We start from the raw sequence: 15,520 nt of genomic DNA, 5'->3' as shown, positions 1-15,520 counted from the left end.
TTGAAGAATTGTCATGAGTAAACATTGCACAAATTTCTGGTTTAGTCATGCGGATAACCACAGCACTCACAAGCTATTCAGATATACAGTATTTCAAACAATTTTATGCCCAAATTCTTGGCACCCCCTTAGGTTTCTACATACACCTAGGAATATGCATACCCCAAAAGTGGGTCTAGTATAGTTATTACAATATCAAACATTAGTTCAGGATGTAACAGTTTATGCTTAACAGTCCCTCAGGGAATTACTCTGCTTGGTGCATTCAGAAATGCTTAATTTTGGAGTGGAAATTTGTGATGTTTTCTGTCTTTATCTATGGGAAAAGTGTTGATAAAAGCTGTAACTCAAACGCTACAATAGTCAGCTTCTTGGCATTTGCTTCATTTAGACATTGTCATAAAATAGAGATAATGCTTTTGAAAATTGCATTTCTTATCATTTTTGAAGGATGTGAGCAGTTGTTTTTTTAAAAGTGAGTTTACAACTACAAATGCATGACTGACAAGGCTCATGCTGTAATACAATTGTAAATGTTATTCTGGGAGGAAACGTCTGTTTTAGAATATAAATCAGTTTTACATCAGTATGTCTGACACCTTTAATCAAAACTGGTGCTGACAACCACCTTGTTGTCTATTTCCAGCTGTGCCCCATAAAATAGGACGTATAATCGAGGGCAGCCCTGCGGACCGTTGTGGGAAGCTGAAGGTGGGTGATCGGATCCTGGCTGTGAACGGACAGTCCATCATCAGCATGCCCCATGCAGACATTGTCAAGCTTATCAAAGACGCTGGGCTCACAGTCACACTGCACATCATACCAGAAGAGGGTAAGTGTGACAGGAAGGAATGTCCCAGTTATTTAAATTCTGATTGCAGCTTGTTCATTTTTCACTTTGTATTATATAGCCTGAGCATTTTGTTCTAAATCCCTCTCTCCATAGCTTGAGATGTTCAGCTCACATTGTCAGGTGAAACCTCTCATGTTACCGTTCCCTCCGCTGCAGATCCCCACTCTGGACCCAGCTCAGAGAAGCAGAGCCCCATGACCCAGAAACACAGCCCCCAGGCCCAGCCCAGCCCTGTAGCCCAGCCCGGCCAAGGAGGCAGCCAGCCCAGCCAAGCGGCCGCTCAGCCCGGCCAGACAGTCACTCAGACGGGGCAAGCATCTGCCCAGCCCGGCCAGACACCGGCCCAGACGAGCCAGACAGCGGCTGCCCAGCCTGCACCGGCAGCCTCCCAGCCTGCTCCAGCTGGAGCCCAGCAGAGCCCCGTCACCCAGCCTCCTGGCCCCCCGCCACAGCTCTACCTCCACGACGGCAGGTAAGACGACGCTACAGATAGTCGTAGATAAGAGGGACTCTCTTGTTTGGTCTCAGCAGGAGTGCTATATATTATTCCTTAAGCGTTGTGTGTCTTGGTGAGTGCATGTGGAGTGACTGGAGGAAGGAGGAGGAGTTTTCAAAGCCTACAGATACAGTATAAGACTGTATATGAGAGTGTGCCATCATCTCCTTGCATGCCTGTAAGTTCAGCAGACAACCTGTTACTGCAGACAACTTTTGTCCCAGTCAGACTCTCCAAGTCCCAAGCCGATTTCTACTTTGTTGCGTAACGCCACTTAGCTGTGACAGTGTCAGTGAATAATTTACCTTAAGGTATCCCTTCTATAATGCATGAGGCCCAACGTTCGGGCTCTGTTCCGTGTCAAAACCGAGAAGAAGAGAGCTGTGTGCATGTGCGTGCATGCATGCGTGTGTGCACATGTGCATGTGTCTCAGATCAAGACATTGAGAGTAGCATTCCCAAGGCTGTGGATTTATGCCCTTAGTACAAGTGGGAGCTTGATAAAAGTTTCAAAACAGAGAGTGATATTTCCATCCTTTTGTGGTGAGCCTTCCCAGCTGCACACACAGCAGTCCCGATACTCCCATCCCTCACAGGCCAAGCTAACCTCAAACTATAACATTATCCATAAATTCTACAGGGTGTCACAAGGACATGATCTACTCTCACAAGTGAACGCTAATAAGAAACCATTTGTGGACATGTGAGGCTGTGTGCAGTAATCCACCTCCTTCCTTCATGCCTGTTCTAAATCTAATGATAATGCTCGATCCATCATGGGACAAACCTCTCCTCTGACTGTGCAACTCTCTGTGGCCTGCAGGTCAGAGGTGAAAGCCAGACAGGACGTTAAACCCGACATCCGCCATCCTCCATTCACCGACTACCGGCAGCCTCCTGTGGACTACCGTCACCCACCGGTGGCTGATTACCGGCAGCCCCCGACGCTGGACTACCGACACCCACCTGGACTGCTGGACTTCAGACAGCACCCTGCAGCCGCGCAGTTCCCTCTGGGACTCCCTCCAGACTTCAGACCACAGGTACAACTGGACTGCTTACTGTCTGTTGGGGTTGATTATGTGTTGAGCACAAAATGCACATATTTTGGTTGTGTTCAGTTATGCTGCCACACTGCAGCTAAGGTGTTTTTTAATCTGTTTGTGGATTTTGTTTGCTTAGTTTGTCATATATTTGCTGTGGGCTTGTTGTATGTTGAGTACTGATTTTGTCTGCAGGACTTTGACTACTTCACGGTGGAGCTGGAGAAAAGCGTGAAGGGTTTTGGCTTCAGTATCCGTGGGGGCAGAGAGTATAAGATGGACCTATTTGTATTGCGTCTTGCTGAGGACGGTCCTGCCATACGCAACGGCAGAATGAGGGTGAGATGACATGGATGAGAGCAAAAACACTGCAGGGGATGATTGGAATAACTATCCTTGAAAAATAGTTACTGTTTTGTACAAGAGACTTAGAAAGAAACACTAGCAAACAAAAATGCATTCTGATCATATAAGATAGGGTTTATTACTATCCAATCACAGACTTGCATTGACATACAGAGCGCAAGGCCTGTTTGTCCATCTTGATAGCAGTCCCAAAAATATCAGATAACTCCCAAATCAACAAATACATTGGGAAATGTCTAAATGTTGTAATAAAGTAATCTTCACTAATGCTGTGGCTTTTCTAATCTACAGTTAAAGAGCGCTGCAGTAGATGTCGATTATGTTATCATTTTTGTTGATTAAAATCATATGCCATTTTAGTTTTAGTATTAGTATTAGTTTAATAATTTTATCTATATGACATGACATGTTTGACCTGATAAAACTTTAACACATGAGATTGATAACACATGCATGAGATTTTCCTTTGTCAAAACCAGACAAAATTGTGCAAAATCACAATAGTTGCCTATTATCTTTCACCTACTCTTTTGTTAATTCAGTTCTTCATTTTACTGTCTGCCCCTCCATCTTCTTCACTGGAGTGGCAGTAGTAGCTAGCGATTAGAGAAGCAGACTTGTGACCAAGGAAGTCACTGGTTCAACTCCCAGGACCAGCTGGGAAAATGTGTTTGGGGAAAGTGAATGAGTAACACTCTGCCCTCCCTCAGCAAGTGAGCAAGGCACTTAATCCCCAGCTGCTCCAGTGGAGCTGCTCAGTGGCCGACAGCAGAAAACTGTAGTTGTACTGGGCAGCTCCCAGGTGTGAAAGTGTGGAACTGTGTGAATGTGAAGCAGGGTGTTGCTGGAAAACAACAAGCATGCTCAGTCAATTTTCCCTGGATACCTGAAGGATTAAAAATAATCTTCTCTGTCCTCTCCGTGTCTCTTGCAGGTAGGGGATCAGATCATAGAGATTAACGGGGACAGTACTCGGGACATGACTCACGCCCGCGCCATTGAACTCATCAAGGCAGGAGGCAGGCGGGTCAGGCTGCTGCTAAAGAGAGGCACAGGACAGGTGCCAGAATATGGTGGGTTTTCCCCAACACAAACACAAGTCTCTCTCTGTGAATATCCCACTCTTTCTACTCTCTTTCTCTCTCCTTATTGCTCTCTGACTCTCTCTCTTTCTCTCTCTCGCTTTGATACGCATACTAGAGATTAAACTTCATGTCCGAATTGTGTTTTAAGTTCCACATTATGGTTTCTTAACCACAGTTGCTTTTTACCGCAGATGCTGTATGTTTTACTCAAGAACACATTAACAAGCATAATAACCCTAACCTTATTATTAATGTCTTTCTGCATTGTACTCCCCGCCCCATGGTCTTCTATTCTCTGTCATCTGAAATTAAACTTGTCTTGATGTGAAAAACCATTTTGAACAAACAGTAGTGCAAAAAGTCTGTAGCCTAAGCTTTAGCCTATATTTGTTGTAACCCCACTGCTTTAAGTCTAATGATTGGTATAGGCTTTTACTTGCCTTCCCTTAGGAATGGTACCTTCCAACCTCTCCATGTGCATGAAAGGTGACACACTAAGCTCCCCCTATTTCTTCTTAATGGGCCACTCTAAAGACACGGTTTGTGAAAAACTGCATGTCTCTCTCCATACTGATTCTTCTGTGTGCAATGTAGCTATACTGCATGCATTTGTGTGTGCATGATCGCATGAGTTTATGCATGAGGAAAAAACAGCCGTGTGTGTGTGTGTGTGTGTGTGTATGTAGTAGAAAGAGCAATATGGTTTGAAGTGACCCTCTAGATGAACTTGTATCATCCTGAAGTGGGCTGTGGAGTAGCCTGTGTGTGATCTGCTCAGGATCAGTCTCTCTCATACAGCTACAATGCAGTCTCCTCAAAGCAAGTGTTTATGGTTTTCATGAATTCAATGATTCCTACGCACAACTTGAATGGACAGAATGGACACTTCCTAGTGTATCATGGTAATTTCCTTTGGTACACCCAACATGGCTTCCAAAGAATTCTGATAATGTTGTCATGTAAATTAATATTCATGTGTGGACAGAACATGAGACTCAGAAAGTTAGAATGTTCATCACAAATGACGCCGTTGCTGTGGTAACGGATCAGCTTGAGTCTCATGCACAAAATCAACACTGATTTCCATGACAGCATCATTAAACATTCTATGGCAGCCATTGTAAGTGAACCAGCCAAATGACCATGTGAGAGTGTAGATTTGAAAGAGAATGACCGTTCTATCAATTCAAATTCTATGTTCCTACTGAAAATGTGAAAAAATGAAAATGTGACTGTTTTGTGTAAAGTAGTAAAGAGCATATGATTAGATTGTAGGTCTATCATATCTGCGTAGAGGCCTACGTGACAGACACATTTGCATGCATATTTGCATGACGCACACTAGGATGTGATGTTTCACTGTGCGGTTGTGTAGATCTTTCTCTCTACAATCGACTCTCTTTGTCTCTACTTATCTTTCCCTATCATCTTTCTCTCTTTCTACGCGCATGTGCATGCTAGTGTGTGCCACTATGCTTCAGTCTCTCGGTTGATGATTGCGTTTCCTTGTCCCCCAATAGACGGTGCCACCCCCTGGGATTCCCTTCCTACAGCCCACTCTGCCCTGCAGGAAGTGACCCTTGAACCCCAGCCGACTCCATTGCTCTCATCCCATCCAGCCTCAGCCCCAGACTCCCCTCATCACCTCCCTCTAGAGGCCACAGTGTGCATGGCAGACCAGGCTCCACAGCTGACAGACCACAGCTCCATTAGAGGGGCTACTGGTGGCAGGTCCACCCAGCAGAAGTACACCGTCAGGGGGCAGGGAACCCCTCAGGGGCCTGGAGAGGCGGACGGCGGACCAGGAGAGAGGCAGCCTCGGGCTTTGCCGCCCAAAGCTGTCCTGGGGAGGTCCGCTGAAAGAAGAGAGAGGCAGAGGGAGACTTGCTCCCCCTGCTGTGAGAGGAAGGGCCTGCACACACAGGCTATGAGCACTGTCTGGCCCTGGGACCCATACGTGAGCGTGAATTTGAATGGAGGTTCTCTAGGTAGTGGGGACCGCGGAGATGGACGCGTCAACCTCCAGGAGAGGCTGGTGTCTAGAGGTCTGCTCCCCAGAGAAGAGGAGAGGGCCGGTGGCCACAGCGGGCTCTGCTGCCCCTCTAAATCCCTGGAAGATCCTCCTGCTAGGAGTGCAGCTGCCTCCCCTGGGCCCTGGAACGTCCCTGGGTCCGACAAACTGCCTGGCACCCTGAGGTCCTGGACCTCCACAGTAAGCAGATAGACTGGATCTAGCTGGTTTGGACCGGATCAGACTGTCTGGCTCGATTTAGGCTCCCCATTCAATTCACTATCAGATCTTCGAGAAATATATCTCCCTCGCTCTCTCTCCCTTTCTTTCTGTCTTTTCTGCCCTGTTTTTTTTCTCCATCAACTTCTGAAATCATATTTTATGTTTCATTTGTTCGTACAAGATGATTATTACACCCACCACCTTAAAAAAAACAGAGGGACTTCCACAGCTATTGTAATATACAGTATAAAACATGATGGAGACTCAATACCTAGTCATTTCAGACCCTCAGACATGAGACTTATTGATCTGATCACAGATGGAGTAACAATGTACGATGCTGAGCGGAGTTGTGCTTTTCGACGTGTACCTTTAACCACTCAACCATATCTGGCTCAGATTGAATGGTTAGTGCAACGTAACCTCAGATGGGACGAGGCTTCTCGCAGGAGAGAGAGATATACATTGAAGAGATTTACTTCTGCTCTATTTTCTTTCTGCGCAGTGGAGAGAACGAGACTGCAGATCTGTGTCAGATGGAGGCAGTGACACTGAAACTTCTCCTGAAACATGAGCTCCTGGAGGACATGGCACTAACCCAAGAGACAGCGCGGTTAACAAGACATATGTTAGATCTCACATGCCTATCAATATATCATATACTGTAAATGTAAAGATGTGAAAAATATGTACATTTGGTAATCTCAAAAACATACCTGTTGGTGTTTTTTTGAGGCAGTGTTGTAGTTAGATACATTGTAAAGGAAAAAAAAAAACATCAGGACGGTATTTTAAGATCCATATTTCCATGGCCTCATCTATAACTACATATCAAAGACTGTGGAAGTCACCGAACCCAGACTGCTGAGGGAGGCGGCGGTCTTGTGCATGGACGTTAACCACCATGTCATTATACAGGGACTGACATGTCTTTTAGAGGTAGAATATAGAGAGGGTATCCTCTGTGGAGCTAACCATTTGGTACTCATGTGAAACAAAAATCTTTTTTTCATCAAATTGAACTTTTGAGTGGCTGAAAACAGTTGGCTTGACAAGAACTCATATTACTGTTCTGTGGGTTATGTACGCAACCTGATCACAAATCAATCATGCAGTCATTGTGCAGAATTATAAGCTGTGTTGTATTCATTTAATGCTCAACAGAAGATTTTGTCCAGTCTGTATTTCCCATTTCTATGCCTTTTACTGTGCTAAGTGTACCACATCACTGTGGGAGAGGGGCGTCGGTGCGGGGAAGAGGAGGCCGATGGGATATGAGGTGGGGCGGAGTGCCTTACTGAAACTAATGCAGAGCTGTTACCATTGTGATCGATAGTCTTTTTTCGTTTTAAGTTTGTTTTGGAAATTGAATGCAAAACAGATGTTAGTGGCCATGTACACATATCAACAAACTATTGGGTTGTGGAGCCTGCTTCTCTTTGGATTAATCCCCAAGCTATATATACAATTATCTTGATGCACTCTCAACTGTACAGCCTGTATCAGTATTTGCCCTTTTCCCCTAGTGTTCTAAAGGGGATCAAATGTAGCCTGTAGCATTATGTTCTCCTCTTGGAGAGCAGACCTGCAAAAGTGGATGAAGACAGTGTTATCTAAGTGGGCTTTGGTTTCTGTTGTGTCAAATGAGCCTCATTTCAGCTTTATTGATCTGTTCTATGGAGAAAATATACCAACTTTGCATTGTCGCACGTGGTGCCAATGCTTGTTAAATCTGAACCCAACATTTTAGATGATATCTGAAATGCAATGACACATCTGTTGGAGTCACAAAGTTTGTCACTGGCATAGAGTAAAGGCATGCTGCTATTAAACTGAAACACACAACATGAAGTCACTATCCTCCTGCATTTCTCCATTTTGATATCCTCCATTTCTCTCCACAAGATGTTTGCTCTCATTAAAAATAAATCACCAATCTTGCTCCCAGAGCCTTTTAGTACCGGAGGACTAGATGAGGTTTAAAAAAAGAATCACAATGCATTGTGACAATGTATTGACTGAATGCAACATGATGGCACCTCCAGGCTATACTCGTAAACTGGTATACTGGTAGACTTATGAGTTTACCTCCAAGGCCAACCAAGTCATAAATCCGACTGGTTAACTAGAATGACCTTGTGCATAAAACAGTAAAACAGACCTGCAGTGGTTCCCAAGACATGATCAAAACATATGCATTAAGTAAAAAACGTTTTGTCATTATTGATATTGTTGGTCGTGACTTTTCTGAGCTGACCTGAACATTAATACATTGCATACAACTGTAGTTCATGATAAATTTACCGGTTAACTTGTTAACGAGGAGCGTGCGAATGTGCCATTAGGCTGTAGAAATGTGTTTACTGTATGTACAAATGTCCAAGTTCAGAAAAGGTGAAAGAATATGTCATCCAGCCCTCTGTCTCCGTCGAGGCCGTCCCCTGCCTGCTGTGAGTGATTTTGTATACAGAAAAAAAAATTGCTATATTGGAATCTGTGAAGGATGGCACGTTCATGAATCCCCATTGAGATCAAGTATAACTGTGTAGTGTTAACTGTGTATTATCCACCCTGTACAGCTGTATTCCTACAAATATGGTTTACTGTATCATTGATACTGTAGTTTCAAAGACGTGAACAACTATTTTTATGAAATGCGACAGTACTGATATATTACATTTTGCTAAAAAACAAAAAACTTGTTTACTGAAAGATATTCTGAAATACTGTCAAATAAACTCTTGACATGGTGTAAAATATTCTTTTTTTCAGAGATTATTTTACTGATAACCATTTTTATTTTTTTTTAATTACAAGAGTAATGATGAAAATATTCCAAGAGACTATACCAAATATGGAAAATGAATGCAAATTAAGTTGAAGGTGGATTTTATTATTTATTTATTTGTCAAATCAGCCTCATATATGTAAAACTCATTATCCATACATAGGCACATTTGGGAGGGAATCTGGCATCCTTCTAGCCTTTTCACACAATCCCCCTATAACACCAGCTGGCATCATATATAATGAGGTCAGATCTACAATGATGGTGTACATAATTTGTGTTACAATTGCTTTCCTGAGAATGGTTGCCAGTTATTCCTGGTGCAGGTTGCCAGGGATACTGACATTGACGAAAATAGCGTAGGTCTTGAGTGTTAATGCTTCCCGGATGGATGAACAGTCATGAGTGGCTTACACCCACAAATTAAAAATCATAAAAATATTTACAGAATTTTGAATGAAGCAGGGACTCGTTTCATAACAAAGCAACCTGTAAACATTGTGTTTCCCAGAGTTCCTGGTTATTCCATGGCTGCCTAGTGGGCTAGACTAGGGGAGGAAACTGCAAGGAGAGACGTCTACTAGTTGAGTCTAGGGACTCGTGTCACTGAGTGTGATTTTCTGTAGGAACTGGATCTTCATTAATCAGCTGCTCGTTCGGAGGATCCTCCTGAGGAAGGAGGGGATAAGAAATCGTGAGCTGTAGTGTTTAAAATAGGAACTCAAAACTCTCACTTTTAACAGTGTCCAGACAGTCGAGCAGTTAAGACCATCACATACTGCATGTGCCAACTCCTGGCCAAGGATCAAATCCTGCCAGGACTTTCTCTCCTACTCTGTCTCACTCTCTACTTTCCAGCTGTCTGAATAAAAAACAAAATACTAAAAAAAGGTGAGTGGACTGCCCACTCAAGTTTGTTTAAACGTATATAACATACGCAACACAACAACCTGAAGTAACATTTCAATTAAACTGTAATGCTCTCTTTCTCTGTCTGCAAGGCTTGCATTCATACATTTGTTCCCTTACCTCCGGATGTCTGTAAACTCCCATTCGGAAATGACAGCAAACCACATCAACCATGAAGCCCACCATCCCGTGAAGCATGCCTGTAAGGGAATAAAGACCCATTATGTTATGGTTATGTTAGCTGTTCTGTCTTTATGTAGGAGAGGATGTCAACTCAAACTGCATGTCGGTGTTTGAGAACTTAATGTTTCCTTGCTCACACACATCCATAAATAATTCATACAGCATGGTTTTCTGGCTTTTTCCAAGCCGTTAAATTCCACTCCTCATTTCAGCAAACATCTAATCTACCAAGCAGCACTTATTCCAATAAAATTTCAACTTTTAAAATGGGCTTGCCAGTTGCTCCATCATCTTCAGCATACCAGAAGAGACCAAGTTCATTACCCTCCTCCCATGGTCTCCGATATTTCTGCACAAAAACCTGGCAAGCCAGTTTTAAAAGTTAATTGTTTTTTAATGAATGCTTCTTGCTGGATTAGACGCCGAGTGATTTGTCAAAGTCTCAAGTCCTGCTCCAAGAGGTTGGAATGTTTGTATGTGACCAAGGAAGCACGCAGTTTGACATAGAAGGAGAATGATACGAAAGGGGTATGTGTGATGTGTTAAAGATGTATCTGGCATAGCGTGAAGCAGTACCCAATTTTGTGTGGGGGTACCAAGGCCTTGTTATGCATGTGCTGTGTGCTAGAAGAGCAAGAGAAAGAGGGAGAGAGAGAGAGAGTGTGTGTGAGAGGTTCAGACCTGTGGTGGAGAAAATGCCTCCAACGATGCCACAGAGTCGGACGAGAAATTGCCAGAGAGGCATGTGCTGCTCAGTGACTTTAACCATTAGGGAGCTGATGTCATATTTCATAAAAATCCCTGAGACTCCATGGCTGCCTGCAGCATGGTTTATGGCCCGCTCCTGTATAAGAACAAGAGGGGTAATAAGCATATACAGAACATACTGTTAGTACATCAAGACACAAGTTGAGGTAAACAAACATATAAAATGGTATAAACTCAAACCTACCCGCTCAGTGACTGAGTACTGGTGTGTGTCCGCAGAGATCTGGTAGGTGTTCAGTTTGGTGGGCACTATGGTGATGAAGTACTGAAACATGTGGTTATCTGGAGAGAAACATTAAAAATGTCTGTCACCGTAGAGCTCAGTGAAGCAGGGGTTAAAGAATCAATGCGTAATGTACGATAAGAATAATTAACTTTATATACGGCATTTTTTCCTAAAACATTGGTTAAGTGTTGTACAAAAAGACAAAATAGTACACGTAAGAGAAAAAATAAACATAAAAGCATACATTAAAAGAAAACAAGGGGTTAACAGTGACTTGAACTTCATGATATAACATTACAAAATAGCAAGTTTGCAAGTGTTTAAAATGTTGTTTGATAGATGGTAGCAGTTTTGCTTCCCTGAATTCCAAAGTCTAACAGCACTGAAGGCAAAGACCTGGTCACCTTTTATCTTTAATCTACACTTTAGCAGCCAAAAAGGTTGTTCCTGAGGATCTTGTGGAGGGAGTTTCGCTAGCGGAGAGACCCAGCTGTGCTGAAAAAGTAATCAGCAAAATTGATTGTAAAGCTAACAGCCAACCACTGTGCAGTTGTTAAAATTCGGATGATGTCGTTTGGCATTTTGGCACCAGGTTTAGTGCCTTGCTGCTGCAAAAGATGTGAGAGGACTTTTGAGTGTCTTAAAAAAAAAAGGAAATTAGAGACCTTCTTAAGCTCAAAGGATAGAAATGGTTTAATTCTGGTGGAAACAGTACCTATGAACTATATCAACTATATACTACATAACATTTAAGTTTGAAAAGACGACTCATCTAGTATTTGACAACACAAACATACGATCAGGAGAGATTTTCTCTGTCCCGTCCAGAGGGTTGATAATCCCTGGGATCTCCTCTCCAAACGACAGGTGGTCGATCCGGTGGGAGAAGTTATAAGCTGTAATACAAGTCAAAACAGTCAATAATCAGCCAAAAAAAAGTGTAGTTTCAGTAGTTTTATCTCACTTGAGTTATAGCGTGACTTAAGATATATTAACGTCATGCTGTCAAAAAATAAACACATATATACAGTACACATGTACTTACTTTAATTCATGTGTACAGTATAAAGTGTCCCAAGGCTTTGTCAAAAGAATAAGAAACTCACTGTCATGACTAACAAGGGCAGCTAGATGGGCGTGGCCTCTGGGATGTGGGATGGCCCTGTGGGGGGGACGAAAAGGTCAGAGGTCAGGCTCTGCAAGGCTGCTATCGTCCTATACTTCTAACATTATCATTTAGGATGAAGGGTGTGAAACAACACATTGATAAATTGATACGGTCAGTCATACCTAGGTGTTGAATCTCTAATGATTACTAAACAGTCTCGTTTTGAGTGCAGTGTTTATTGCCATGTGGATACGTACTTGCCCACAGTAACGTGGAAGTTTCCTGCGACCTTGTTGACGTACATATGTCCATGTATCCTGCAGGCACCAGGGGGAGTGGCACTGTCCTCGCTAGGGGAAAAACAGCAACATGGGGGGGGAATAAAAGTACCAAGAAGTTATTTCATCACCAAAACTACATACTCATCATACTGATCATATTTTCAGCCCCTAACACCCACCCCACCCCCAACACAGAAAAGAGCCCATCTTGAGCAGCACATACCTGGGAGGCTGAGCAGGAGGAGCTCCTTTCAGCGCGGTCTTGAAGAGAACGTCCTGGAGCGAGTGTTCCTCTCTCAGACGCTCCTGGATGTGCAGCAGAGTCCTGACGGTGAGGGACAGGGGAGCAAAGGTTAAGAGCAAAAATTAAAGTATGAAATGAGACAATAAAAGCTTCTAGATGTAAAGTTTGTCCTGCTTGATAGCACTGTCATTTCTACAAATGGAAAACCAAATGGTCCCAACTGAGCTAGGCACCCAATATAATTTGGTGTCCTTTAGAGTTGCAAACAATGCTTCCAATGCTCAGCTGAAGTGTAAATATAAACACTTTTTGCCACAAAAAGACAACTGCCTGGCGAAGGTAAACAACAGACCAAAGTTGAACATGTCACCATATCCCTTTAGGGAGTCTCTGTAAATAGATGAGAGGTTACAGAAGTGAATCTTATGCAAGTTAATAAATTAAATCTTACATGTGCCATAATCTTTGCTGTGGAGAAAGCTCAAAGTTGACCTAGAATGTGACCGCAAAACAAAAGAAAGGTACTGTCACAGAAACACAGAAACACAACCAATACAAAGGATTCAATGTAACTTCCCCTTATGCAAATAACAAAATTGGCTTGTAAGGAAGAAGAATGAAGGGTGAGAACAAAGGCTATTGTGTGCTTTTTTGGATTTCGAGATCCCACTTTATCACTGTCTAGTGTTACTCTTAGCTCCTCAACTTTAGTAGAGGGTGAATAAGTTGCTGAAGCACCGTGTACGCGCTCATACTCACTGGTTCATATTTTAAGCCATCAGATGCAACCATGGTCTCTGCCAGATCTAGGACATCTGCACCTATATCTGCATTCATCCACAAATACACAATTCAAACACTTCATGATGTAACTGTGAACTAGGTATGAGTGAGTGCTACTTTTTACAGAATTTAAACACAAATACATCAATCTTAGTACTTACACTGGCATCTCATGGCCACCGTGATGTCAACATTTATTCTCAATTTACTGTGAATGATGAGAAGACACAATTAGGCTAGAACTCAAGTAAATACACTATCAAGTCTGTATTCAAGACACAGATTTTAAAGCCATTTCTTCAGCTCTTACCTGCTGAAATCTTTGTCCACCTCATACTCATACTTCATCCATGTGTCTCTGTACACAAAGAATTCCAGGAAGGCAAGGACAGCCATGAAAGTGAATGCTATCAAAGACACTAGAAGGTGTAAAGAGTTGCAAAATGAGTCACGGTGTAAATTATTCCCTCCCTAATTGAAGGCTACATTGTCTGGTGTTTCCTGTTTACCTGTCCCACCGCTCGCTGTGGCCTCCACGTAGCTCTCAGGGACTTTGGGGAAAGCATCCAACTCCCTCACTAAATTCAAAGCCTTCTTCTTGGTCAGTCTCCTCATCTTGGGAGCAACGGTGTGGCTTTGGACGACCCCTCATAAAGTGACTGTGTAAAATATCATGGGTTAACGTTAACTATTAAGTCTGTGCGACGGACAGTGTGAAGTAATTTGTTTACCTGTAACTACTCCGTGCTTCCCTATGCTGACGTTGGCCATGAAAGCAACCAAGCTAGCTCGTTTAGCATCAGGATGTAGGAAGCTAACAGCAAACTGTGTGCGGTCAATGTAAGAGAAATAACTTTATCGTACCGTCAGCTTCGTCCGCGGTTAAGGTGCTCCTTTTCACAGTCAAACATCAGGAATTCACCAAACATAAAGTATCTCCGGCTAGCAGCATAACTATCTGTTAACTGTTGTGGACTATCTTGCCCTTTGACCCCGTAGTCGGTCGGAAAACTGCACCCATTCTGACTTAGCGCCCTCTTTTGGCAGCTAACCGTCGATTTATTACAGTTTTAGATCTAACTCACTCAGTCTCATGTTATCACACAGGACACGGTTTATGAACGACATTTCTTGTACAGATACTTAAGCAAAAAAACATTTAATCATGACATAATCACAATTCTCACATTAAGTTCAAGTTAAAACAAAAACTAGTGGTTAGAGAGACCGTCCTGTTTCCAGCTCTTACATTGGTAAGCTCCTGCCCTGCTGAAGTGTCCTTGAGCAAGACGCTGATCTGTAGCTGACCCTGTAATCTGTCCTCCCTGTGATTCCCTATGGGGATCAATAATGCATCTTATTAAACGCTGTTGAAAACATTTATGTATGCATTAACAAACATACTCCCTGTTACTAACAAGTGTCCATAGATGTTGCAATACACAGACAATATCATAATATGTGCCGGTACCTAGTAATTACTTGCAAGCCCTAATAGCATTCAGGTAGGTTGTGAACGTTGTGATAAATTCTGTCTTTCCTCTAACATGGGGACTCATCATCAAGACAGATGGCTGCCTTTAGTTAACTGTGTATCTCCAAAAATGAAAAAAAATAAAAATAAATAAAATGAACTTATTCACATGATAATTGAGGACCACTGCCCCAATTCACTGTCAATAACAGAGGATTTAGTTCTTTAACACAACTTCAAGTGTTATCGGCACTGTTTTTAGTGCTGGACAGGTTTAGCAAGCATGTCAACAAAAATCCCATCATTATTGTAAACAGTTCATAGCCACTGCCAGAATCAAGGCTGTGATGCTCTATCAGCATTGTGTAGATAGATTAATGACTGAAAAATTATGCAGATATCGTAAACAGGGTTGGGGTCAATTCATGAATGAACTCATCAGCTCCAACTGAGGAACTGGAAAAAACCTTCAGGAAACAGAATTGGAACTGAATTGGAATTTCAGGCAGTTGAATTTAATTCAGTGAAATTCTGTGAAATTCCATGTTTTTTTGTTTTTTCTTACCACATATCTGAGATTGCACAGAGTCTTATTATCAATACTGAATATCATAAAATGTTAAAGGTACCTTTCAAGTGGTATTTGATGCATGTAATCCTAATACATACATTATGATTGA

At 42.6% G+C, this 15,520-nt stretch overlaps 2 protein-coding genes across 3 annotated transcripts in view; one reads left to right on the top strand and one right to left on the bottom strand.

The window, feature by feature from the left end:
• magi2b (membrane associated guanylate kinase, WW and PDZ domain containing 2b) overlaps window positions 1-6,111 on the top strand; it is a 64,784-nt gene extending 58,673 nt beyond the window's left edge. The window contains exons 17-22 of the mRNA XM_071917049.2: window positions 647-832; window positions 1,010-1,325; window positions 2,173-2,392; window positions 2,588-2,731; window positions 3,693-3,831; window positions 5,364-6,111. Of these exons, the coding sequence (XP_071773150.2) occupies window positions 647-832; window positions 1,010-1,325; window positions 2,173-2,392; window positions 2,588-2,731; window positions 3,693-3,831; window positions 5,364-6,067 (1,709 nt within the window). The 3' untranslated portion in view covers window positions 6,068-6,111. The remainder of the gene's footprint in view (window positions 1-646; window positions 833-1,009; window positions 1,326-2,172; window positions 2,393-2,587; window positions 2,732-3,692; window positions 3,832-5,363) is intronic.
• Window positions 6,112-8,960: 2,849 nt separating this feature from the next.
• ergic2 (ERGIC and golgi 2) lies at window positions 8,961-14,365 on the bottom strand. 2 transcript variants are annotated; one of them, XM_071917929.2, is made up of 14 exons: window positions 14,231-14,365; window positions 13,876-14,025; window positions 13,677-13,785; window positions 13,528-13,574; window positions 13,343-13,410; window positions 13,035-13,075; window positions 12,563-12,664; window positions 12,316-12,408; window positions 12,057-12,112; window positions 11,748-11,846; window positions 10,909-11,006; window positions 10,638-10,800; window positions 9,894-9,973; window positions 8,961-9,533 (listed from the first exon to the last, which is right to left on the bottom strand). In XM_071917929.2, exons 2-14 carry the CDS (start codon window positions 13,979-13,981, stop codon window positions 9,468-9,470), a joined length of 1,128 nt encoding a protein of 375 aa, XP_071774030.1. In that variant the 5' UTR covers window positions 13,982-14,025; window positions 14,231-14,365; the 3' UTR covers window positions 8,961-9,467. The 2 variants fall into 2 exon arrangements, with proteins under 2 accessions (XP_071774030.1, XP_071774113.1); XM_071918012.2 differs by having other exon boundaries at window positions 8,961-9,512.
• Between the last annotated feature and the right edge of the window lie 1,155 nt (window positions 14,366-15,520).

The sequence above is a fragment of the Centroberyx gerrardi genome, chromosome 4 (assembly GCF_048128805.1).
Source record: "Centroberyx gerrardi isolate f3 chromosome 4, fCenGer3.hap1.cur.20231027, whole genome shotgun sequence".
NCBI lineage: Eukaryota > Metazoa > Chordata > Actinopteri > Beryciformes > Berycidae > Centroberyx > Centroberyx gerrardi.
This window is presented reverse-complemented; position numbering and strand designations above follow the sequence as displayed.

Bases quoted from the DNA above. Each gene is read 5' to 3' on its own strand.
- ergic2 (XM_071917929.2), bottom strand. From the start codon at position 13,981: ATGAGGAGACTGACCAAGAAGAAGGCTTTGAATTTAGTGAGGGAGTTG. The intron at 12,409-12,562 runs GTATGTGCTGCT...TTTTTCCCCTAG, and splicing joins CCTCCTGCTCAGCCTCCCAG to CGAGGACAGTGCCACTCCCC. The intron at 12,113-12,315 runs GTACGTATCCAC...TCCCCCCCACAG, and splicing joins TTCCACGTTACTGTGGGCAA to GGCCATCCCACATCCCAGAG.